The 26,305-nt window shown below is 41.8% G+C and overlaps 2 protein-coding genes across 10 annotated transcripts in view; both read left to right on the top strand.

The window, feature by feature from the left end:
* Positions 1-11,685, top strand: MAGT1 (magnesium transporter 1). Its single transcript, XM_057400401.1, has 10 exons — positions 1-81; positions 1,431-1,600; positions 2,461-2,578; positions 3,434-3,574; positions 4,042-4,182; positions 4,761-4,850; positions 6,594-6,657; positions 8,632-8,706; positions 9,170-9,260; positions 10,179-11,685. Exons 1-10 carry the CDS (start codon positions 1-3, stop codon positions 10,192-10,194), a joined length of 987 nt encoding a protein of 328 aa, XP_057256384.1. The 3' UTR covers positions 10,195-11,685.
* A 4,384-nt stretch (positions 11,686-16,069) lies between these two features.
* The window catches only part of ATRX (ATRX chromatin remodeler), an 80,665-nt gene continuing 70,429 nt past the window's right edge, over positions 16,070-26,305 (top strand). For 2 of the 9 annotated variants that reach the window (XM_057400424.1, XM_057400441.1), the window contains exons 1-2: positions 16,071-16,259; positions 26,182-26,294. In XM_057400424.1, the coding sequence (XP_057256407.1) occupies positions 16,240-16,259; positions 26,182-26,294 (133 nt within the window). In that variant the 5' untranslated portion in view covers positions 16,071-16,239. Of the gene's footprint in view, positions 16,260-16,609; positions 16,835-26,181; positions 26,295-26,305 lie in introns of those variants that run through there. The other 7 variants (XM_057400414.1, XM_057400431.1, XM_057400449.1 and 4 more) reach the window with 5 other exon arrangements.

The raw sequence follows: 26,305 nt of genomic DNA on the forward strand, positions 1-26,305 counted from the left end.
ATGGCGGCGCTGCCGGTGTTGGCGCTGGCGCTGCTGCTGTGCTGGGGCGGGCCGCAAGCCGCCGGGCAGAAGCGGAAGGAGGTGAGGTACCGCCGGGCAGCGGGCGCTGCTCGCACCGGGGCGGGCCGGTCTGCGGCGGGCTCCGGCCTGGGGCGGTCTGGGGCAGGCCCTGAGTCCGGCCTGGGGCGCGGCGGCTCCGAGCAGACGCTGAGGGGAGCTCGCGGGTGGAGGCCGTGCGGAGCCGGTGGCTCTTGGACCCGTGCGGTTCTAAGGCGCTGTTGGTTGTCGAGTGCCGTTAGCTGCAGACCTGGCCTTGTAAGAGGCACTGGAGGAGCGTCTCCTTCCCGCCGCGTGGAGGGCGCCGGGGGACTGACACCCGCGGTGGTAGCGGCGGTCCGTGATTGTGATCGCAAAGGTGCCCCTTATTGCCACGCACCTGACTCCAAGGGTTGGAAAAGGGCCCCATATATATACTTGTGTCGGTTGTCAGGGAAAGACGAGTAGTTTAGTATTTACCCTGAAGTATTTACCTGAAGAAGGGTGTTATTAAGAGCTAGGGAAGTAGTTTGTGAGTATAACATTTAGAGGATTCTCACTTACCTAATACTTGTTTGTACAGTGTTGGCTCATTGTTAAAGACGAGCTTAGTGTTAAGCACTGCTGAGTTCAAATGTGTACTGAAGCCAGTTTTTCCAGCAGTGCTGGAAATTAAATGCTGAGCTTGCTCCCAGAGTGCTTCCATCTCCGGTGCATATGTTTGTTATATGATAACAGTGATCCCGTTGCCACCAGCTTTTGAAAGCTGAATCAGAGCGTGATGCTCAGTACCAAATCAATACTGTGGAGTGATCTGGGCAGTTTGTACCTCTGAAAGAACAACATGAGCAAGTACTAGTGAGCTGACAGTCCTTATGTGTGATACTGAGTGCTTAAAGGCAAAGAGCTGGACCTGCATGTGTTAGCAAGTGGTTAGAGTAAGTTAAAACTGAAACAGGGGAAGTTTAGATTGGATATAAGGAAGAAGTTCTTTACTGCGAGGGTGGTGAGGCACTGGAATGGGTTGCCAAGGGAAGTTGTGAATGCTCCATCCCTGGCAGTGTTCAAGGCCGGGTTGGACAGAGCCTTGGGTGTTATGATTTAGCGTAAGGTGTCCCTGCCCACAGCAGGGGGATTGGAACTGGATGATCTTAAGGTCCTTTCCAACCCTAACTGTTCTATGATTCTATATTAACGTGACTGCCACAAAGATCTATAAATGCCTTCAGGAATGAATGAAGCATCACATCCTGGGGTTGGTGCTCTTATGAAATCCAATGCAGATGTTTGTTATGTCGATCTAAAAACCTTCAAGTTGTACTATGAGACTATACCCCCCCCTCCCCCCCCCAGCCCAACAGAACCCAGCAGTGTTTCTCTGCCTTTGCTTTCAGATGGTGTTATCAGAAAAAGTGAACCAGCTGATGGAATGGGCCAGTAAAAGATCCGTTATCCGCATGAATGGAGACAAATTTCGACGCTTTGTGAAGGCACCACCCAGAAATTACTCGGTGATTGTGATGTTCACTGCTCTCCAGCCTCACAGACAGTGTGTTGTGTGCAAGTATGGGCTCCATTTAGTCCTACGTTAGAGCTTGAAATCATCTTATGCTTTGGCAGAATCAATTGAAGTGTAGGATAAAACTTTCATGTACATGGGAGGAATATACTACACTAGATATTTATGGTAGGGCTATCTTTGCAATCCAGTGTGTGGGAATATATGAGTAATGTGTATGTGAGAAAGCAACATAGTTGTGAATTAGTTATCTCCTTCCTAAAATAATTGTTGCTTTGCAGAAACAATATTCACACTGATAGGCTTCTGGAGGAGGAAAGGGAGGGTGAAAACAACTTCTCTGATATGAGCTGCTGGAGAAATGCTTGTAGGATTACTGCTGGCCACGCAGCCTGAAAGTTGCTCTTAATGAAGATGTTGATTTGCACTTATTTAAGGATCCAGCATAGTAAAATTGTAAATAACCCTATTATGGCTTTCATGTGTTAATCTGGAGGTGGCAGAGGTCTGTAAAAGATTACTTTTTTACCTAGTCAGTTGATATTAGTTGGTTTCCCATCCTCTGAGCTGGAGAAGAGGGCACATCTCTGCTCATTTCGGTGTTCTGTGGACTAGCAAATGATGAGCTGCTGGGTTCCATTTCAGTTAGAAATTACCGCTGCTTGTGTTCGTGGTCTCAACAGAAACTTGCTCTTGCATTTAAAAAATCAGTGGTGGCAAATGCTTCACTTTATTGTTAGACGAGTCTCTGGCCTTAAACCTTTTCTTTACCACTAGAAAGGGAATCTAAGGGCCTGTGTGATGCACCCGGGAATGGGGTGGGTGGCTACAGCTCCCTCAGCTGCTTTACAACTTGTGCTGTGAACAAACATATGACGCAGCCTCTCACTTGGTGTGTTTTACAGGCAAGCTGATGAGGAATACCAGATTCTGGCAAACTCCTGGCGATATTCCAGTGCATTTACCAATAAGATTTTCTTTGCCATGGTAGATTTTGATGAAGGCTCAGATGTGTTTCAGATGGTAATGTCATCTTGCTCTTCTATTGACACTATGTAACCAGAGTTATTAAATTGTAGTCGTAGATCACATTAATTCATTAAAGTTCCTTATAGTTTTGCAAACCTTAACTCTTGTTTTTAAGGGATTATTAATCCTATTTAAAACCTACACAATTTAGGGAATGATACTTTATTAAATGGAAGCTTTGGGACTGGAGAAGTGGAGAGGGATGTCTTCTTCTTCTTGTTCAATTTTCTCAAAGTGTTATATCAAAAATTCATTCATCGAGCTATGGCCTTTATAGATTATTGTGCATATTCCTATTGTGCAGATTTCTTTCCCACAAGTAGCGTTTAGAGAAGAAACAGGTTAAAAAACCTGAAATGCTATGGGAAAAGCAGTGTTGGGAAAACTCAGACCTGTATTTTGTAAGCAACTGCTTTTACCTGTTATAATCTCCTCTTAACTGGTCTGAATCTTTTGATCAGTAGCTATAGATCCAAGTACTACCAAGGAAATGTCAATCGCTTTTAGAAAGTACACTCAATTGTGTTTTAAAATACAAAATCGCCTATTCAGAAGCAACAATTTATTTCTAAGACATCTAGAACAGCTAGTGACTGAGCTAAAAGAAGGCAGCATGGATCACGAAAGGGAAACAGCAGGAATGTATTGATTACTGTCAAGCAATACAGGAATGCTAGTGTGTGCTGCCCTTATTCTTTTTTTAAGTCATTGTCAGTGAAATCTGTTTATTGAATAGTTACTTTTGCAGGTTGATTTAGTGACGATGTTGCAGGATATAAATGGGATAGAATTGTGTTACTAAAGAGACCTTTCGTGGTGCTGCAGCTTCTGTGAATTTTCTAACTACAGCTAAACATGAACTCTGCTCCAACCTTCATTAACTTCCCTGCTAAAGGGAAGCCGAAACGGGGTGACACGTATGAACTTCAGGTGCGGGGCTTTGCAGCTGAGCAGCTCGCTCGCTGGGTGGCTGACAGAACTGATGTCAATGTAAGTATGTACAGCCTTTCACCATCACCACCTCTGCAGCACTCCTTTGCTATGCAATTCCAGCTATGAAATATGTCCATGACTGTGGCTAACAATTTACTCTTGGGTACTCTAAAAAGTTCTTGTCTACAAAATCTAGTTTTGGGCACATGACTGCATCTTTAAGTTTCCTTACATTCTGCATTCTAATATTTGTATAATTCTTTATTAGATATGATGGTAAAACTCATCTTCCTTCTCCCTTTTCTGTTCTTCTGTTACCAAAACTGTCTTTAAATTATTAAATAGGTAAAGGTGTATGAAACTGAAGTTACAGTGACAGGGGAGGAAACATTACTTACTTCCCAATTCAGACATTATCTATTGCTATTATGTGTGTGTTGGTATGGAGATATTTTGTTAGCAGAAGTGTGGATATAATGTATAATCTCAATAAGGGAACATAATTTACCTTATTTTCACTTCAGATTCGTGTGATAAGGCCACCAAACTATGCCGGGCCGCTGATGTTAGGACTGCTGCTAGCTGTCATCAGTGGTCTTGTGTATTTGCGTGGAAGCAACCTGGATTTTCTGTACAACAAAACTGGCTGGGCATTTGTTGCTTTGGTGAGTAATTGTAACCCCTGGCTGCCTGTTGGCATTAGTTTTGTAGCAATTCAGGTCTTAAAAAGCTTTTGTATTTAAAGATGCCTAAACTTGGTAGAGAAAAATGAGGTGTGTTTTGTTTTACTTTTTGGTAGTTTAATATTATTTGATCTCGATCTTTCCAGCCCAGTTAATACTTGATTGGATGCATTTTACACAAATAAAAGGCAGGACAATGCTTAGCCTAAGATTGTATTCCAGTGTGTTTTGGTATGAAATGAAAAGAGATGGGGTAAAGACACCAAATAATCATTATAATAAATCCGGGGGTAATGGGTTAAAACTTAAACAGGGGAAGTTTAGATTGGATATAAGGAAGAAGTTCTTTACTGTGAGGGTGATGAGGCACTGGAATGGGTTGCCCAGGGAGGTTGTGAATGCTCCTTCCCTGGCAGTGTTCAAGGCCAGGTTGGACAGAGCCTTGGGTGACCTGGTTTAGTGTGAGGTGTCCCTGCCCATGGCAGGGGGGTTGGAACTGGATGATCTGAAGGTCCTTTCCAACTCTGACTATTTCTGAGTATTTCTTCTTTCCTTTTCAGTGCTTTGTGTTAGCCATGACATCAGGTCAGATGTGGAACCACATCAGAGGCCCACCCTATGCTCATAAGAATCCTCATACAGGGCAAATGGTGAGTCTTCATTTCCTTTTCCACATTTCTGTTGTATTTCTACAGGATGAGGCTAAAAACAGGGAAGTCAGAGTGCAAATCCTGTTCTTGGCTGCGTTTGTCTCTAAGTCAATGAGGTTAACCTCTGCTGCAGTGAGCAGGGCAAAGCAGAGATGTGCTGATTAGTTCAGAGAGGATCTCTCTTCTCCTCCTGTATACCTGTAAAAGAGAGGTGTGTGGAAACTTTGATTATTCCAGTAATCACAGAAAGCTAAGAAGGTACTAAAGTAATGCTGTAGAGTAAAGAGGACAGAATACAGAGTAACCAATAGTATTTACTAACAAGTTGTTTGGATGCAGGAGTTTCCCCCCTTGCTTTACAACCTAAGGTAAGCATTTCCTGTTGTTCTCTGTCTCTCCAAAGGCAAAGATATGTTTTGGAGGAAGCATAATGACAGTGCTTTTTTGGCTTAGGTTCTGAGGGTAGGTCATTTTTAAATTACCTGATCTCTTCCATTTCTCTGACCTCCTATGTATCTTTTAACCATTCCTATTTGTTCCCATGTTTTCTTTTCACCATTTATTTACCTGAGACATCTGCCTTCCTCTGTCTTGTCCATATATTGATCTCTAGCGATGAAGAGACATGATAGTTCTAAATTGCTGACAGCAAAATAAAGTTGTTTGAGTCTTGTATGCTAAACTGCCCTACTGCTGAGGCAATTTCATGTTTAATCTGGCCTCTTTAGCCCATACCCCATCTAATGACATCCATATAAAACATCTTTCTTTGAGAGTCTTGAGGTAAATGAATGTCTAGTGACCTTAGTCTTATGAAATCTCATTCTTGGGAGAAATAATTTTAACATCACTTGGAATATACTGATCTGTACATAATGAAGAATGTGAAACACTGTAAAACCAGTCAGAATGTATCGAGAGCATTGCATCTGTCAAGGTGCTTACACATCACATCCTGGCTTTTCTCATGGATTTCACTCAGAAGGGAATTAATTTGGTGAAATGTCCTTTCGTGCCCAATTAGGTGGGTCAGGACCTCTGTATTCCATAAAACGTGGATCTGCTTCTCAGGGATTCAAAAATGGTATTCTTCCACAAATTGCAAATTTTCTGTTAACCCAGCTGGTTAGTGAGCTGTTAATGTGAATGAAACCAAACCTGCTTACTGAGTGCTAGGTCTCTGTTTTAAATGTTTTCTTCAAATGTTTCCTTTTATTTCTTCTGTTTACGTAATTCCTAAGCCTTTCTGAGACTGAGGAATGCTATTGCTAGTGATGTTCTTTTCATGGTATGCCATGAAAAAGGTTTCAAATACTTGGAGCCAAGTAAGTAGGGTTTGCATACAGATTGAATAGAATGACCCTAAGCTGAGGAGCAACATATGTAACCTAAGAATCCAAGTCAGGGAATGGATCAGACTTGGATCATAGTGGGTGCAGGAGGGTGTGATTATGGCATTTTGCTCTGCTGAACAGGGGATCTGGGCCATGTGAATTGTAGTTACACTTGCCCTTACAATCTGAATGGTACTTTGGGCTGATTGTGCCTGTTAATAGCAGAAGGTTTTTTGATGCTGACACATGCCCCCAAATCAATGGTCAACAGATAAAATTGTTCATGTTCCAACTTCTGTTCATCTCCAGAGACAGTGCAGCACCCAGTTCCAAGCTCTGTAGCTGTTGTTAATCATGTCAGAGTCGACTCCAGTCTTTTCTAAATTCAGTTACTCTTTGTCTCTTACAGAGCTATATCCATGGAAGCAGCCAAGCCCAATTTGTGGCAGAAACACACATTGTTCTTCTGTTTAGTATCCTTCCTGCTGAGAAGCACGTGGTTGGTGATGAGTTTTCTGTTAGCTTATGCTGCTGCCTTCTCTATGAGTGTGCTTTGTCAAAGCTTGAAGCTGTCACCTGATACTGATGCAGAAGCTTGCTGAGTTGACAGCTATGCTTTTTCTATGCCAGTGATCTTTAAGTTGAATAGAAAAGTGTTTCCTGCTTTCTCATCACTTTGTTCTGTGCTTAATGACTGTACTGAATACAGGGTTAAGGATGTGGATCTCTGGAATCATAAGATTCTTCAGGATAGCCCCAGTTCTCTGTGCATGTCTCTTACCTTTCCAATCTCACTTACTTAGTTCTTGCTTTGGTGTTGAATTCCTTCCTCTGTTACTGATCTTTCTTCTTTTATTTCTTTGCTTACTTTCTTTTCTTTAATCTTACCACTCATTGATGCTAACAGTTCAGGGTTTTTTCCATGCCAGTGTTATGCCATCAAGAAAAGCAAGTGGAAAATTGCAGGTTGAGAGCTTTTGCCTTTCTCCTTTGTATAAAAATGTTTCCTTGGAGTCATAAGAACACTCTAAAATTCAGTGTTCTTTTCTTCTGTTCCCACATGTGTGTTTTTGATCCATCACCTGTAAGTTGACTCATCTCTGACTCAGGCTTTTCTTGTCCCATCACCTGTGTCAGCCTGTGTGCATTCTTCTATCTTATATTCAGGATTTTTAAATGTTATTTAATGTTTTTTTCTTGCAGCTGCACAGTCCCAAGTGGTCACATTTTGCAGTACACAGGCACACAGAGCAGCAGACTTACTGCTGGCACATCATTTCAAAACTTCACCCAAACTACCAGGCCTCTTCACTGCTTGACAATAATTAACAAGTCCCTTTGGTTGCAACAAGTGCTCTTTAACAGAGTGACTCTTGTTTTATCTTGTTCTCTTGTTTTATCTATGGAAAATCCCAATTTCAGCAAGTGATGCTTAGGATTTCTGTAATATAAAGTAAGCAATTGATGTTTAAATATGCTGGTGATAAAAGAACTTTACTCTCTTGCTGTATCTTCATTATCAATTTTTTTTTTTAACTTAAAACATCCATTTTGAGGGGAACTTCTGATCTTTTTCTAATTCTGATGCACTCAGTCAAATTCAGCCTAGAAACTTGCTGTTAATTTGTGTGATTGCAATCCATCACATAATGGAGCCAATTACCCATCGCTGAAGGCATTTAAAATGGTAGAGGTTGGCCAGGTTCCTGGAAGTTGCAGTCACTTTTCTCTTGTGCTGAAGGCAGACTACATCTGAAGTGGAAAGGTTTCTTAATGGTCCCACTGCAGTCAAATATAAATGGTTCTCCTTTCAGAAGGAGAATCAATCCTGAGCATCTGTATGGAAATGGAATGAAATCTTTACAAGTTATGTCTTTTGTTCCACTGGATCCACTGCTTTTCTGGGATTCCTTCTCTGCAAATACCTGTCAGACAATGTCTGCCAATTGTGCTTCCTTAACTGTACAAGCTTTATTTTTGTTTTAATTGTTCAGTTCTAAGACTGAAATATTGCTGCTTGAAATATATGAAGCTTAAATACTGCATGCATTTATTCATTCTGTTAGCTGAGCAAAATGCAGAAGTTGAATTTTGGGGAATTTCCAGTGAAGCAGAACAGCAGTATGAGTAGACTGAGCTCTCTGGGAAGGAATTCTGTTTCATTACAAGCTGAGATAACGCATGTGTGGTTTTAATTTTGTGTCAAGGTCTGCTACACCTTCCAGTTTATATTTTAGTCTTTGTGTATATTTTCCCTTAAAAGTTGTCCTGATGAATGCTTTTCAGTTGCTTCCCCTCTCAGTTGCTGCTCTGGGGGAAGTCTTTAATTTTTCCAGTGAGTTTTAATCTCTTAGTATGATGTGGGAGCTGAATTTATGAGATTTGGAATGAGTGTATTATGTTGAGTCTATTTATTTTGATGATTTAGCCTTAAACAGCGTTCATAGATGGTGGTGTTACCCTAGGAATGGTCTTCCTTCATGAAGCGGCTACTTCTGACATGGATGTGGGGAAAAGAAAAAGTAAGTTATGGACACTTTTCTCTCAAAGAGGAGGCATATTCAGTGAAGATTTTTGATACACTGTTTAATAATAATGCTTTTGCATTGTGGGTTTTTGTACATTTCCCAGCTCTAAGCAGAGGTGAATCGCTTTGCTCTTCAGCGGCATTTGGAGTTGCTTAGCACACTGCGGGATAAACTCAAAGCCTTTCTGGGAGATGGGGAGGTATAAAGATGCTTTGCAGCATTTTTCTAGTGAGGAAGAGAAGGGTCTTACTTTCTCTTACAGCAATAGTATAAAATTGATTTACAATAGGAATTTGAAAGAAAATGAGTATTCATTTACTTGTTCTCAGTGACTTTAATGGAGGTCTCGTCTGGCCAAACCTGTAACTATTACAGAATGCTTTTGAAAACCCCAGTTGCTGTGGTGTTTTCAGGACAGCTGACACAATAAATGAATCCTGTTCTGCATCTTTTGCAGTTATGTGTATTGCTGGTATTGGCTTGGTGGTGGTGTTCTTCAGCTGGTTGCTCTCTGTCTTCAGATCTAAGTACCATGGCTACCCATACAGGTACGTCTCTTCTGCTGCTTCAGTCATTGTTCTCCTGTGCATTAAAGATCACGGGAGTTTCCTTTTCATGCCATTACATACTATGAAATATTTCTATTTTCATAGTGACATCTGAGCCAATTTATACTGAAAAAAAGTATCTCCCCCACTCTACTTTTCCTCCATGTTTATACTTTTGATTATTAATCCTTATTTGTAAGAACGAGGAGGATGGCTGATGCTTTAAAACTGCATCCATTTTGGGATTTTGTCTGTAAGGAGTCTAACACTATTAATTGACTGTTTAATATATATATATGAATGGTACAGATATCTTCTGTGGTTTTATTAGGTTTTATGCATTTTGAAGAAATAAATACACGTTGAGGGATCAGCTCCTAACCATAGAATCAGAGAATCAGCTAGGTTGGAAAAGACCTTTAATATCTAGTCCAACTGTTACCCTAGGACTGTCAAGGCTACCACTAAACCATGTCACATCTCGGCTTCTGCAGAGTTTGCTTTGTCTGGAAGGCTAATCCCAATGGCAACTTTATCCCCTTTCTATGAGAAGTCAGTTCTTATTTACAAATATCTAAATAATAAAACTTGTTATTTCATAAAGACTTTTCTCAAGACCAGGAGAGAGCTGAACTTATTCCCTGTTTAATAACTGGTCAGCTTTTATTCTGGTCTGTTCAATGGTCTTACGTACTTCTGCTAACTTTGTTGTTGATAAGATTTAGTTGTCTTTGCTTTTGAGTTACTAGAAGATGCTTTTAAACAACTTCTCCACAGCTGCTTATCTCATAGTGGCATCAGGCCCAGTTTCTCATTCTGGTTTTCTTGGTATATATGAAAGCTAAGTGGAATGTTGCACATCTTGTGTGTCTTACTAATTTCTTATTCATGAGAATGTTTGTTACTTTGTTCCTGCAGTTTCCTAATGAGTTAAAGGATTCCAGAAGCTGTAACATCAGAAAGGTGGCAACTCTGAAACGTCATGTAATGGAATGGAAGAGCTAAATACGTATGGTTCGTGCTACCTCTCTTTATACTGAATGAGATAGTTCAACACTGAACCAAAGACATGCAGTGCCTTACATGTAACAAGCAATTTGCTCTGAAGGACACAGAGTGTTAAGATGCAATCTCTTTTCATAAGCTTTACATCTTCTTAAACAACTCTGCTTCTAGTGAAATTCAGAACTTAATGCTTAGAACTACATTTTCATAGACTAACTAGAAACAGTACTTTAAATTCTATTGGGTGACTTGATCTCCATATGTTTCTTTTTCCCTTATGACTTCATTTCCTGTTAGTGCATAGCAGGTGACATAGTGTCTCTGTTACGCTTTTTCATGGCTGAGAAAACATCTTCATGTACCTGGAAGTCTTTTCCTTTGGTCTGTGTGCAACCCTTGGTGCATACTCCAGATTCCCATGTGGAATGTGCATATCCTAGAGCTGTATCTCATTTTTGAGAAGAGTACTTATCTGCTGTATGAGGCAAGAGGTTGTTTCACAGATTCTGATTCGCGGAGAGAATTTTCAGCAGCCAGAACTGAGTTAATGCAATTATTCATTAGAAACTTTCTTTGCCAGATGCTGAAACTGCAACATTTTGGTTGCAAACATTGGCTCTGAGCCAAGAGAAAATATACTGGGCAACATTCACACTTAAAAATACAACCCAGACCTCCAAAGGCAGCTAACTCTGTAGCCTGAGTTAAAAGTTGCCAACTGTCTCTCAAGTTCCTGCTCAGAGCCCTGGCAAGCCAGGAGGTATCAGATTTTTGGTCACCGTCTAAGTTCTTGCATCCTCCATTTATCTCCTCTGAGATTTTATCCTTGGAGAGGATGTGGGAGTGGGCAGAGATATCTAATCCCACGGTAAATACTGTTACTCCCAGACAGATTTGTTTGCCTTACAGTCAATTGTATGTGCTTTTTGCTCTCTCCTTTTGTTCTCTCATCTCACAAAAGTACTTTGCCTTAAGGAGTCTTGAGTGGAAGACATAGTGCCTCAGCCCAGACTGTTGTGCAGTTCAGCACTTGTACTACAGGAAATCTTACAACCTGATCAGTAATACTTCCTTCCGCAGGCTGTGGTGGCCTTGGAGTTCACTAGTCAGAGGAAAATATGATGAGACCTTTATCTCCTGCTTCTGCCTCTCCCCTCTCTGAAGGGGTTACAGAATTTGGGTGCTCTAGATTGGATCTGGGGAAGGACTAGATCATTCAAAGTAGAATGTTATTCTTACGCAGTTTTGCTGAATTAACACACATCTCAAGTGCCTTAACTTCACTAATGTAGTTGTGTGATGTTTCAACTTGTTGAGATGCATTTTTCTGTGCCATACAGAATGGCAGGCCTTAGTGGGGTGGAGAAATTGTGTGCCTGGCTGCATTTTGGATAAGTTTCAATAAAATTTTTTAGTCTAATCCATGCTCCTGTGTCTTTTGAACTTCAACATGAACCAAATCAACTTATTTTATTCCATTATTGCTTCAATGTGTTGTTAAGACTGTCTGTATATAGTAAATAATCTGAAGTGGACTGGATTGTTAGCATATATGTATGTTTATTCAGGAAATGGCTACGTGAGAAGATCTCTAGTATTGACAACTTGCAGCATAAAAATTGCATGGTTTTTACTTGCTTTGACAGCTGCCCTGAGGTGAAAATCTTGGCTTCCCGGAGTCCTAGACATGTCAACTAATAGTGTGTCTGCAGGTGGAATCTAGGTAGCACCACAGATTTGACCAGAATAACTCTGTGTTGCTGCATCTCCTGCTTATTTTCCTGCCCTAATGGTACAATGCTTCCGATAAACTTTTAACTTGGTTGTACTTCAGTCATTAGCAGTGCAGGTGAAGGTGGCTTTACAATCTCATTCTAAAATAATGGGTTTTATTTAAACTTTCAGAGTTGCTTCTGATTTTTCTGAGATGGTGCATATTTTTTTTTCTATCCTAAAAAGCATCTGATCACCTATGGACTCTAAACATCACACTGGTGGATGGTGGAAACATATTGGCCTTCCACTGAAGGGGGTAGGGATGTTGAGAGTTCTGACTTTTCCTCCTTCTTCCACACTGATACATGAAATGACAATAATGCTTGCTTTTTCCAACAGTTTTTTCTGCTCTCTAGGCTGAAACTGCAGTGCATGGCGAGGGGAACAAGTGGTAGTGGAGCAAAAGAAGATTGAGTGCTGTCAAGGACCTGTAGCAGATTTAGAAATGATGCAGTTCTAGAGAGGTTTGACTTGTGCTGCAGTTGAGAGGTAATGGCCAGCTATAATCAGTGCCCAAAGTGATGCTTTGGGACCATTGACATGTGCATCTCGCTAACTAGTTAGTGTAATACAGTTCTGGGCCAGTAGAACAAAGGTGGAAGAGGCAATGCATTTGAGAACTGGGATGCTAAAAAAACCCCAGGAGTTTGATGAGGCCATCTTCTTTAGAAAGTGAGTCATTAAACAGCTCAGAAGTACCATAAAAGCTTACCTTTAGAGACCACTTTTTATAATCATGAGAGGAAATGGGCGTTCTGTAGCTGGAAACGGACTGTGTGGTTTTGTTAATGTGGCTGATCTCAAAGATTGCTGCTTTTTCTGCCTTTGAGAAGGGGCTGTGGTGTATTTAAAAACTACTTTGGAATAGCTAGAAATAATTGAGGGAGTTTTCTGATGAGCTAAGCACGGGGCAAGATAGTAAATCTAATTGGATTGATCGAGGTAATGGTTTGTGTTATCTGCAATTCACTGGAAGCTCCTGTCTTCAAACCGTTCTAGTGTTCAGCACGGAGCGTGCTGCTTGACAGTGGTGCTTCATAGTCATTCCTGCCCTTAAGCTTTTAACAGAGATGCTTTGTAAGCACGTGCTCCTCAGGGGCAGAACTGCTGAGTCCTGGATTGGTGCTTGTGCAAGTAACCTTCATTAATTCCATGGCTGGTGACGTCTGTGTGGTTGAGTGTACATGTGCAACTATGTGATTAACATATGCATTCAGATAGGAGGGTAAGAACAAGTTAAAACCAACAGTGTCTGGCAAATAAGATGAGATAGTGGCTTTAGGAAAAAAATGTAGGTGCTTTTATGGTCACAGCTATTGGATATCTCACTAAATGTCCAGCAAGGCGTATTCTGAGCCCTGTTAAAAATGTGTAAAAGCAAGTGTAACAGTGATTGTTCTTAGCCTGTATTCCTGACAAACCAAAGCAGAAGTTTTAGAAGTATTGAAACAAGTCAATTGCTCAACTTCTAAACATTGAGAACATCCAAAGAAAATCAGGTGCTTGCTTTGCTGATGATTGTTTGGATATGCTGCTCGTGGCATCAGATTATGCCAGATCCTGGCATCTTCTAGCCAAACCTCGTCAGGAGAAACAAACAGTCTGTAGCATTCCTTTATGGTTAATTGCAATGGTTTCTGATAGTCTGTTTGAGAAGCTATTCAGTCTATAACAGAAAATCACTTATGCTGAAAACAGGTTCTTACAAGAAGGTAAAATTTGACGTGCTTTCGTCTGCTTTGAGAAATTAATACTCACAAAGGAGATAGAAAAGTGCTGGTGCTTTGTTTCTGTATTGGACCTTGATGTTTACTGCTTTCTCATGCTGAAAAGGTTTAATTATCAGATTCAGACCGCTGCTCAACTCATTCCACACCAGCACTTTGAACTTCATCAAGGGGACTAGAGTTAACAGCAGAACAAAGAACAAGCCCGGGCTCTTGAGTAAGCAGTTACGTATTTTCATTTTCTATATTGCTTTTTCTCTGACGAATAGAGAATGACTTTCACTGCACATAATCTATTCCATTTCAAAGCTTGGATCTTGACCATGCCCATAAAATGAATTTAAGCACAGTGGTTTATTGTTCTGGATTAATGGTGCCACTTTTATCACAGATAATAACGTGAAAAAGATGTATATGTAGTTTGTATTTCTAGGTCAGGAGCACGTACAGTTATTAAAATATTCTCTTGTCAGTTGATAACTGTGCGTGTCTTTCAGCCATTATTCTTAAAAGTAGGCTAATATCTACTTAAGAGAACTAATTACTGTCATTATGGGGAGAAAAAATAATCAGTGTGATGGGACTCTACAGTGGCCCTTGGTTTGTCCTGCAAACGAAGCCCTGAATCCTCGTTCTTCCAGGTGTACATGCAGATTTTGGTGTGCTGCTACAATCTGGTTTTTGATCACCTCACGATAGTGTCAAGTTTTGTCTTCTGGAGTAACTGTTGGGAAATGGAAGCACTTTCAGTCTTGCTTCATCTTGACCTTTTCTCCCAGTGGGATTTGGTTTTCATGTGGAACTTTAGATACAAGTTTTGAATTGGAGGCAGTTAAATCTGGTTTGTTAAATCGCTTCCAAATACTTTCTTCCATCTCTCCAGGAAATAGTAAAAGAAAAAATACCATAGAGTAATAAATGCATATATGTAGTTATTCTGAATCAGTAGGATATTGGTCCATAAGCAGACTACATCCCTTAAACTGTAGCACAGACTGGGTGAGAGCCTTTGTTAACAAAGCTGTTAGTAAATCCGCTGTTGGGTATTGCTAAACTTCAGCAAACACAGGATGCAGGTTTTGGGGTAGAATGTTGAATTCTAAACCAAATTGTCTTCGACCAGTTGGTAGAATGTCCCTGGATGTATAAGCTTATGCGTGCTCAAGTGTGAAAGTGCCATTTACTCTATTATCACTGCTTTCTGGAATGAAATAGATACTAAGGGTGACAAGGCTGTTGTGGTATTTCTTCTTGTATTTCACATACTGCTTTATGAAACCAGCTGAGTTGGGTTTGGGTTTGGTTGGTTGGTTTCTGCAGAAAAAGAGATTTTCAAAGCTTATATGAGTGAATCTTTGTATCTTTATAACAAGTGAACAACAGGCGTCACCCGTTTCAGTGTCTGTGTGGGACTGGACTTGGTTTTGGTGGTCCACTCTGGTTTGGTCATGTGGGGAGCTGGAAGTTTACACACCAAGACCCCAGGCAGCGGAGCTCTGCAGCCTTCTCACAGAAGCACGTACCTCCTTTCCTTCCAAACAGGGACGTATTCCAGCCCTCTTCCTGCAGATGTTAGTATCTGACTGGAATGTAGAAGCTGCCGGTACCAGCAGGGAAAACTATCTCAGCACACTTACGTGAAGCTGCCAGCGGTGTGTTTCCTTACGTAGAGTGTTCTCTGGGCTGAGTGAAGCTCTAGCTGGCAGCGTAACCAGGGTGTTGAGCGACACGTTCAACCTCGTTAGTCTTCATACAGCTTACGTTATTCATACCTTGCTCTCCTTTTATTCGGTACTTGGGAAACCATCCCCTCCAAAGCTTGCTCTGCTCTGCTTTGAGTCCGGTGGCTGCTCCCAGCGAGGAGCAGGGTCACTGGGGTGCTGCTGTTGCAGTTGGGTTGGCAGCAGGGGGTTGCTGTCTGTGCCGTGGCTGTGCTGCGGTGCCATGACGCCCCCGGTGGGGTTAAGGCAGGCGGCGGAGCTGCCCGAAGCGGCAGCCCAGAGGTGATGGTGCCTGGCGATGGGCTCAGACCCGTCCTCACTGCCCCCCCCCCCCCCCCCCCCCCCCCCCGCCATGGCCGTGGCGTCACTCGTGGGCTGGCGCCCCCTGCAGGGCACGCGCGTCGTTGCACTTTGTTTTGAAATGATGTCACGGGCCTCGCCGCGTGACGCCAGGCCCCTGCTGGTGATGTCAGCCGCACTCCAACCAATCAGAGCGGGGAAGGTTGGGGCGATGACGTAAACGCCCCTAGCAACAGGCTCCGTCGGAGCTTCCCAATCAGAAAATAGCTGGGGGCGGCAAGGAGCCAATGGGAGCCGGCGAAGGAGGAAGGCGGCGGGAGGCAGGCCTCCCTCAGCCTCCCGCCGATAAGATGGCGGCGGGGTTGGCGATGGTGGAAACAGCGGCTTTGTCTGCTCCCAGCGCCTGAGCCCGGTCCCGGCCCGGCCGCACCGAGCAGCGGCAGCGGAGACATGACTGCAGAGCCCGTGAGGTACGGCCCGAGGCCCGCCTCTGCCGGCCGGCGGGGGCAGCGGCCACCGTTGCTGGCGGGCGGCCTCCGCTGCTGCACCGCACGGCCCGGCCCGCGGCGGGGGTGGGGCGGGGACGGGCCCGGGTGGTGGCGGGCGCTGCCGGCGGGAGCCCGGGTGGGCAGCGCTGCAGGGGGAGGGCACGGCGGGGGGCTCCGCTCCGCTTGTGTGGCCGCGGCCCGAGCGGCAGCTGCAAGCGTTCGCCTCTTCCCGGGCACTGCGGGGTCGGGCCCGCGCCTGGGGGACGGGTGGGGCTGGGCCGCGCCGTCCCGTCCCGGTGGAAAGCGAAGGGAAGGCCTGGAGGGGCGGGGCCGCTATCGCCCCCCGCCATCGGCCGCTGAGCCCCGCCGCGGTCGGTGTCCTCCGGCTGCCCGCCGCGGCCACACGTGTCTGTGCTGTAGTAAAGTCCTTTGCGTCCCGCTGAGCCCCCTGCGAGGGATGTGTTCTCACGCTGGTTTACAAACACCTCCCTCTCCCCTCGGAGCGCTGGCTCCTGCCGCCGTGGTTATTAGGAACGGCTCCTGTTCTGCTGCGTAAAGTGAGTAAGCTGACAAAAACCCCAAATAAAGTCGGCGTTAAGGAAGACGCCATATTAAACTATTTATCAATAGTTGACTTTGTATGCTTTCGCTTTATCCATGTTTTAAGGGGTCTAATCAACACAGTCCGTCACCGACAAATATTCCTGATGCCTAAGGCGCTGTATAAACAATAAAGCATTGTCACTTGACCCTCGCGAATGTCTCATGTATCTTCAACAACAAACAGTATTAAGAAAGGGTAGCGTCACGCTGGCTTAGGTACTGGGCCTAAGATGAAGTTTTTCCGGTGGTCATGTTTGTGTATCTTCACCACCCAGTTTTAGATTGATTTTTGTGTCGTTGGTAGCTACTATTTAGTTTCAGCTAAAGCGGGGGGGGGGGGTTAGTTTTTCCTCCTCTTGGGTATTGCTTGATTTTAAAGCCTTAATGTTTCTCAGGAAGTAATGCATGTGTAATCTAACAAAACGATTTTACAAAAGATTATCATCATTATTGATGTTGATCACATGCTGTGTGTAAGCCATGGGTATTGCAAATACACGTTATCTGCTGTGTGACTTTCCAAGTTTGCACTTTCTTCTGCATGTGTTTTGTTTTCCTTATTTTGTAAAACAGGGATTGCACCTCTCCCCTTTCTCACTCCCACTTTCTCCTCTCTGGGTTCTTAAAGTACTTTGACAGCCTGAACCACTTTTGTGTTGGATCGATTATTTTGTGTGTAGACTGAAATACTAATGAAGGGGCTTTCTCCTCCTTCTTCCCCAGTCTCGGAACGGCAAGAATACAGTTTGAGTTTTGTACAGCAAACACATCTGGCTTACTACTACTTATTGACTGTTTTATGGTCATAATTAGTATTGCATAGTCTGAATAATGCTCTTCCATTTGGACCACTCTGTGGTTTATTTTACAGTGACGGTTGTATTTTGTTCCCTGTTTTTCTGCTTTGTCTCTTTTTGAGCCACTTGTTCCTGGGCTGCATGATGAAGGTTTGGTACTTAACTCTTTCACTATTCTTATGTTGTCATTAGTGCAACAATTAGTGATCCTACTAAGGGGCTGCTTTAGTTGGTGCCTCAGTGGAAGAGGATACAGAAGCTCATACAATTTCCATGCAGTTTTTCAGCTTGCCTGCAGACAGAAAGGTAAATTGGATTATTTCAGTTGATTTGTAGTTGTGAACATGAAAAAGTATGTACAAAATCCGTCTGAGATTGTGTGTAGTCTGTCCCACCTAATAGCAGGCCCTGTGGCAAACTACTGCTAAGTAGATGGACATAATACTTCTTTTTTTGGTGCTCCAGACTTTTGTTCATGAACTCAGTTCTCATTCAGAGTGGTTTTTATCATTCTCATCATATTAGAGTTCATCTTGAGCAGTCTGTTTTTATTTCACAGGAACAGTTCCATCCCAGGAACTAGGCATGACATTGTAGGGTACCACAGCTTCAGGGTTAGAAGCTGATGAACTCATTGCATGGGCTTTTCCTTATATTCTGTGTTAATTTCATTTCTACTTAAATTAAGAATAGGAGAGAATGGGAAGGAGAAGAAAACCACACGCATCCTCTCCCTCTCTCTTTTGTTCCCATTCCCCACAAGTCCTGTTGGCCTGTCAGCTGCCTGTGTTGCTGTCGCCCTGCACAGTTGCCCTCCATGTTCATTTCGTCTGCTGCTATCTGCAGTTTTGCTGCTGTAAGACTTGTACAGAAATAAACTTGGGAGGTTGTTGTTGTTAGAATTCTTTGGAAGACAGACAAACAATAGAATTCTGATGGAAAAATCTTTTCCCAGCACTTCTGGAAGGATAAACTTACAGTGTTTAAAAGGAAAATAATCAATACTAGTCTGCTGGCTATGAAGTTTTAAGCTTTTGCTATAAGGAGTTCTTTTGTTTAACATTAAAAGCTTAGGATGAGAAGTTTGGAATGGTGAAAAACACAATGAAAACTGGAATAACTGTGAAACTTCAAAATGAAATGTGGCCTCTGTAAATGTTCATAAAGATTTCGCTGCTACTTTTGCCCCAAGAACTTGATTATTATTTTTTTTTTAATTAAAGTGAAGGAATCTTTGCCATGGTGCCCTGACCTCGTCCTGCCACTCAGTCCATACAGTGTAAAAATCAGCACAATGATAGAAAGAACAGTTTGGATGTTACTCACCTGATCCTGTAGTTAGTGTAGTGAGAGTACATTTAACTTGGCAAAATAAACTTCTTTTTTTTTATGATTCAGACTTTTCACCTTTCAGTATGATAGTTTGAAACCTTGCTCTTAACATTTTGCTTAAATTTTCTGCATTTTATCATCACTTAAATTTGTTCTGAGTGATTGTATAGAGTTGTTTGAGGCATGTTATCCGATGCCACAATAGTCAACTTGGAAGTAAGTTAATAGCAGTCTTAAACCAGAGCTTCAGAGAATGTGGAAGTTTGTTGTCTTTCACACAGTCATGTGGAATGGGCACAAGCAGATTTTTTGACTCATCCCCTAGGAAAAGCAAAACTTCAGGCTGTCAGGATGTGCCCCAGAGCCAATGTGTTTACACTGCTTAAATGAAGTTCTGAGAGAGAAACTTGCAGCAGTGACTTCAGTATTTCTGTTTTAGTACAGTCCTGGCTCTGTTAAGCTTTTTCTAAACTTTGTGTCAGGGTCTGTGTAGGGCTTAACTGATGGTATCTTCGTTGCCTATGAAGTAATTTGCTGTGACACAGAGTGTATAATGAAACTTCTGCAGTAGGATGGCCTGAACCTCGTGGAAATGTGAAATTTCTGGTGCTGTTATACATGAGCACCTGCTTGAAGGGAGGAAAAGTTAGTGCTTTTTGCATGGATATACCTCACCAAAAGCAAATACCAGAAATGATACTACAATGTGCTGTGTTCACCTTAAAAACAAATACCTGCAGCCTGTGACAGGCACGTTTTTAGACTGGATCACTAGATGTGCCTTCTATAAACGGGGAAGCCTCAGAAACTGCTGAACCTCATGAAATCCCATTTCGTCTCACTGGAGCTCAGCCTGTGCCTGCAGGTGATCTGGAAACATGGATCAGTTCACGGATAGGTCAGCGGCAAGTTGTTCCACTTAGGAGGAGGAAGAAGAAATTGTAGAAATTCAGTGGCAAGTACAGTGGAAAGTTTTACTTTGGCTTTAGAAGATGCTATGTAAAGTGTCCTGATTTGCTAAAGGAAGATAAAGCTTTCATGTTTTGTTATCACATGTAGCCACCAGGCAGTTGTCATTTCAGGATGGATGACGGATTGATGTTGATTTTTTTTCTTTGTTTTCTTTTTTTCTTTAGAAAAGGAGTAAAATCTTCAAAGAATCAAGAATTTGATTACATGGGTGTGATTACTTCAGTGCTATTTAGGCAGTGCAGTTACAGGTCTGAAAGCTGCACAGTTACAGAAATTTCTATCCTAGTAGGTCCAAGTGTAAGTCTTAATAGGTTCAGCTGTAGGAACCATGTTGGACAAATACATCCATCATGTAAAACAGAATCAAAAAAACAGGCAGAAGATTCAGGACTGACAGTGGGGCAAAACGGGATATATCTATCTATCTGTCTATCTATCTATCTATATATATATGTGAAATGTTTATACTTCAGGTGCACCACAGCTCTTCAAACCTGTAGCAAACCTGATTGGGAATATGTGGGAGACTTGAAGGAACACACTTTAATTCTTAGGCAGGGTTTGTAATGAGTGATGTCTCATTGAAAATCTGTGAAAAACTCCAGGAAGCAAAAGGCAAAGGAAGTAACAGGGCAGGTTTAGAGTTGGAGGGGCATGATGCTGTTGGATGTGGATACAATTTTGTTTTCTGTTTTATGTATGCTAGTTTGAGCTTTCTTTCCTGAATTAGCATGATAAGGTATTCAGTTTGCCATGGGTTTTGGCTCATAAAGGTGAATATACTATATATAGTTTTTCAAACGGTTGACTTCAGTCTTTTTCAGCTTGCAGATTATTTTGCCATTGAAGTTAGAAGACTTCTGTGTACATTGAAGGCAGCCTAACAGTGAGATTGTTTTTTGGTTTTTTAGGCTTCCATTAAAGAAACAGGTTAAAAAGCCAAAAAATTTACCAGTTTTTATTGAAGCATGATAACTATCAGCTAGAGCCTGCTATGGTTGTTTGGATACCCTCTCAACAAAAAGAAACTGTGTAATCTTCCTTGAACAGAATAAAGGGTCTCTCAGTGACTTTGAACCATTGCTTTCTCATTTCCCATGTGTGTCTGGAGGAAAATAATTCTGTTTACTTGTCTGAACCTGTTACACTGCACTTAAGCTCCAAAGTTACTTCATCCTTATCATCGAGTGTCTTCAACTGTACAAGGTACCACTTGATTAAGCCCCTGGGATTTCAGGTCTGTTCTAAACAAAGTAAAAGAGTGAATCTGTGTTAACGAAGTCTTAAGTGTAGAATCTCTTGAGTTTGATGAAGTGCTAGATGCCAGCATTCCTTTTCAGTCAGAGCTTTGGTGTTCAGGTATTTTGTGGCTGTATCAGATTTTTCAGAGCTTTCTTACTCTGAGCATGGTCAGACCCTGGAACAGGTCACCCATAGAGGTTGTGGAGGAACTAGGAGAGTGACTGAACATACTTCTGGGTGCCTGCCTGTAGCTATTGCTGCTTGTGCTGGGGGTTGGAGTAAGGTTCCTTCCAACCTGAATGATTCTGTGGTTCTTGGTGTCATTTGCCCGAGTACCTCTTAATTCTGCTGACAGTTCAAGCACACATGGCATATTGCTGTTGCTGAAGTTATGGTCTCTTCACCCCCAGATCAGTGTCATCACCTCTGCTTGCAGAAACATTCATGCCAGTGAGTAGTGAGCTGAGATAGGGAAATCACCTGGATTCAGTAAATGGCTGCTTCTAATGTGGATCAGCTTCTGTTCATAGGTTAGACAAATCCTTGTCCTGACGTAGACAAAGGGGAGAACTGGCATCAGGGGTGTGTGTGTATGTTGACAAAGGGGGTTTTGCATCCTTGGACAGTAGAGCTGGTTAATGCCAACTTGAACAGGCTGTGTGAATCCTCATGGTAAAGCCTCCCTTCTTTTGGAGTAATTGGTATATCAGTGTAAGTAAGTTACAAGATACTGATCTGGTTTAGACTATACAGTGTCACTGTGTTTTGCTCTTGGAAAATAGTTGTTTTGTTAAAATCCAAGCTAAGGTAGAAGTGTGTTTCCCCACCTTTATAAAGCCATATTCTTGTTCAACTGATAAAATCTTAGTGATTTGATTTTCTGGTTATATATTTTTAATGAGAGAAGTAAGGTTTTTAGGATATTCCAGGTATGTTCATACCTTTTTTTTTTGATTATGGATAAGAAAATGAACAACTTCCACTGTAGGTTTTATCATTTTTCACTCTTTCCAGCAGTCTTAAGCTATTTCATTCATAGGTGTTCAGCCACAAAATTGACATGAAATTTGCATGAAATGACTAAGTTCTGCCCTTGTAACTGACATCTTTGAATAGGGTTAAGTCCAACACTTTTCCTTCTCATCAGGGAGAACTGGGATGAAGATTTGCAGATGGCAGAATTCTGGCCTGGTTATAGCAAGGTTTGCGTAGTGCATCTTCCCACTGTCATAATTAAAATAGTCCAGCTTTTGCTGTGGGTTGTTGGATTTCTGTCCTTTACAGTGGGATACAGCCTGAAGCAGAGGATGGTGGCTGCAGGCTGGCAGTTACTTGAAAGCACATTCAGTTTTGTTTTTCTTTATTTTTTTTTCCAAAGGGCTGTTTAATTTTGTCTGCTCAATACTTGTTGTTCTGCAGTATTTCATTTCAGCCTCAGAAGAGAAAGGTGACTGGGACTTGAAGCAACTGTAAAGATGAATTTAAAAACCTTGTGCTCTTGAACTGTTGTAAGTTCAAACATAGACAAAATTCAGACTGTTATAGAACTTCAGGTGAATTCTTAGGAAGAATTTTGCAGAGGTGTCTTTGTTAACATTGAGGTGGATGAAAAGCTGGAAAGCTCCTGTTCCACTGACTTTCAGGAGCCACTTGAAATTCAGGTGAGGGGCGCTTATTTAGACTAAAAGTTGGTAGGAGCCTCTTGAAGAATGAGAACTTCATTTGTTTAAAGAAAACAGACTTGAAAGTAACTGGGACATTCCCACCTACATTTTTGAAGTGTCTGAAGAAAGTATATAAAAACTGAGCATGATAACAAGGTTTTATCCGGTGCAGTTTCACAGTATAACCCACAGCATGACCTGGATTTGCCACTGAAATGAGTGGTCCTGATTTTTCCCCTACCTTTTTCCCCTCCCCTCACCTGCCGTCAGGGACAGTGGTCATGTAAATGTGTGGCAAATTGGAAGCCAAATGAAAACTGTTTCTTAAGATTTTATTTGTCTGTGGTTTGACTCACGTGGCTCGTACCATGCTTCTGCAAACACAAGTGATGAACTAAGGTGGTGGGTTGACCTGCCTGGATGCCAGGTGCCCATCCAGCCACTCTTTATCACCCCCCTCATGAGCTTCTGACAGCTTCTTATAGAAGCCACCCCTGTAGCCTCTCCATTATCAAAACTTCCCCTCACAAGCCCAGTACAGGTAAGCATATACAATGGGACAGCAGTCAACAGCCAGAGGGAATTAAGTGTGTTGTGTCTAGATTAGGACACCACATGTTCCTTCATTTCCCTCTTACTGTATTCTATTGATTTGTAAAATCATTTGGCCTAACAGGAGGTTTGCCTCATGTGTATGTAGATTTTTATCCTAGTAAGGGCCAGGCATTTACCGTTTAAGATTATAGCTCTTGCTCTGAATTTAAGTAAGAAAGGGTGTTCTTACGAGATAGTTTCCCAAGGTCACAAATCAGGTTCATGGCCAAACCAATAATAGTAGGCCACCTTTCCTTTCATTCCTGTTTTAATTAGGCTGAACAGTGTTGAAATAGCTCTAGACTGAGGGTGAAGTCATTTGCTCAGAGCATGCAAGCCCCAAACCACTAATAAATAGCGTAGGGGTGTTGCTGTGTGGTAGAGGGAGGCTGTTTCCTTCACTTAACTGCTTCCAAGATGGGGCTACGTTTTTAGGCTCCTGTGCTTTAAAAGAAAATACACATTTTGTATGTTCTTATCACTTTAATAGTGGATGGGTCTGTTCGTTTACTGCAAAGAATAAGGATTTTACAGTAGAAGCTTTAAACAAGATGATTGAGAATATATTCTTAACTGTAAATGCATGACATGAAATTGCTTTTGTACAAAAGCAGGTAAAGCTTTGCCCTAAATTAAAATTTCTTTGTGGTGAAGTATAGTAATACCTTTACTTACATTTGACCTGATATTCCTTAATGCAGGCTTGAGGGTACAAAATGCTGAGTAATGGAGAGGAAAAGCAAGTTGAGAAGACTTTTTGCCATTAGTTTGTGTATTATTTTTTTGGCTGTTGTTTGTCAGCACAGACACTTTGCTCTGAAAACGATAATTTTAGGCTCCTTAGGTTAAGAGTTAATAAATGGTAATAATGTTGCAAGTGTTAGTCACAAAGACATGCATACTATTGTGGATTTGGTTTGTATTGAGGACAATAATACTATAACTCATCTGTAGTTCCCATTTTTCTAACTTGCTATTACCAAACCGAGTTATTTATAAACTAAGCAGAATTCCATATGAAGGGTGTTTTTGTTTTGTTTTTACTACCAAAACTGAACTTTCTTGTGGTCTTTCTTAGTGCGCCTTAATTCTTCCGACCATCTGGAATGAATATAAAATCTCTTTATGTACTTTTACCAACAGATAATTCTGAACAGTTCTTTAATATTTTTTTTAACTTAATGTGAATAAATGGTCATTAAAATCTCCTAAAGGAGAGCACACAATCTGTTAAAACTCAAGTATGCCATTACCATCTTCTGTAATGGTTTCCAAGTATGCCCTGCATCCGTGACAATAAGGAAGCCCAGGTTCATATGCTGGGAGTTGTGTAGCAGCATGAGTCCAGCAATTAGAGGGAAGGACTTTCAGACAGATTGAGAGAAGAATTTTAAGATACACTTGAGAGTCAAGCAGGTTTTGTTACACTCTCCTTCCAAGTAGCTCAGGTGATTGATGGTACGTACGTGGTCTCAAAAGGAAAGAGTCCTTTACTCATGCAGAAAAATCTTCCCATTACAAAGTGTTGTTTTGTTTTATTTGGTGTACTTAAAGAGATTCAAAGAAATTACAGATTCTGTTTTTAATGGATGTTTTATGCTGCTTTATATGTGGTTATTTTCAGTGGTTTGAATCACATTTGCATTAATGTGATGGTGCCTTTAAGAGAGTGCTCACCTCCATGTCCTTCTGATAATACAAGTGGGGATTTTTTTCAGCAATAACAGCTAAGTAAAAAGTCTTAATAAATTGATGTGTTCAGAGTAGTAGAAGAGATGGTAAAGGTGAGTGGATTGAGCTGATAAATACTGAAAAGTTCCTACAACCCATAAAACAGGGACGGAAAATCTTACTCCTTCTTGCTGTCAGAAACTTACTTTGAAAGTAATGGGGAGATCTGAAGGGAAAAGGATGGGAGGCTATATCCTTTAGCTGAGTTAGCTTATGGAGGAGGTGGTGTAGCTGAGCAGTTTGGAAACCCATGTCTCCCAGCAGAAGAGGTAGGGTGACTCAGATGTATTGGCTGGCGGATTTGAGAGGCTGGATGGTGTCCAGGACAGAAGTGGTGACAAACAGCTGAGAGGGTTAACTGGGTACAGGGGATCCAACAGGGTGACTGCCTTTGGCTCAGTCAGGGTGCTTGCAGCTAGGAAAAGGCACTTAGGAATTGTGGAAGCTTTGAGAGAAGAAAATCTGAAATGAACAATGTGAAATGAGAGGGCATAAGATGTAGGTTACGGAGTGATGCAGCTCTTTAACAAAAGTGTAGGATAAAGGTGTTGCCTTTTTACTGTAATGACTATATATAAAGACTAACAGCCCCTGGTATCTAAAACTACCTATTGAAAATTCCCAGGATAATGTTTGTTATAACTTAATTCTGAATGCCCATACAAATGGATCAAGAAAGGATCTGATCCTACATGGTTGGGTTTTTGACAAGATTATGCAGGATATGCAGTGTGTATGTACGTGGCTGATATAATAGAAGCTTTGCATAAGCATGTAGATCTGTTGTACTCAATGGACCTGTTTGTTTCTGTGGTTGTTACTTCTAGCTATTCTCTTGCAGAAATAAATATATAAGGAATAAGTGAGTTTCTTTTGTAGGTGTGTATTAATTAAATACAGTTTCTTTCAACTGTGCTAAATTAGCCCGAGATATATAGGTAACTTCAAGGTTTACTTGTGTTTTTGCAGTGAAAGCAAGTTGAATACGTTAGTGCAGAAACTTCATGACTTCTTGGCTCACTCATCAGAAGAATCTGAGGACACAAACTCTCCTCCAGCATTATCTAAAACCAAAACCACAGGTAAAAAGACA

The sequence above is a fragment of the Pezoporus wallicus genome, unplaced genomic scaffold (genome assembly GCF_028554395.1).
Source record: "Pezoporus wallicus isolate ANWC-B61680 ecotype Strahan unplaced genomic scaffold, APGP_CSIRO_Pwel_v1 contig_8803, whole genome shotgun sequence".
Classification (NCBI taxonomy): Eukaryota; Metazoa; Chordata; class Aves; order Psittaciformes; family Psittacidae; genus Pezoporus; species Pezoporus wallicus.

What these genes read in the sequence shown, in the direction of transcription:
- MAGT1 (XM_057400401.1), top strand. Translation starts at nt 1, where the DNA reads ATGGCGGCGCTGCCGGTGTTGGCGCTGGCGCTGCTGCTGTGCTGGGGC. An exon ending in AGACAGTGTGTTGTGTGCAA is followed by an intron (nt 1,601 to 2,460) that starts GTATGGGCTCCA and finishes TGTGTTTTACAG; the next exon opens with GCAAGCTGATGAGGAATACC. An exon ending in GGATGTGGGGAAAAGAAAAA is followed by an intron (nt 8,707 to 9,169) that starts GTAAGTTATGGA and finishes CATCTTTTGCAG; the next exon opens with TTATGTGTATTGCTGGTATT.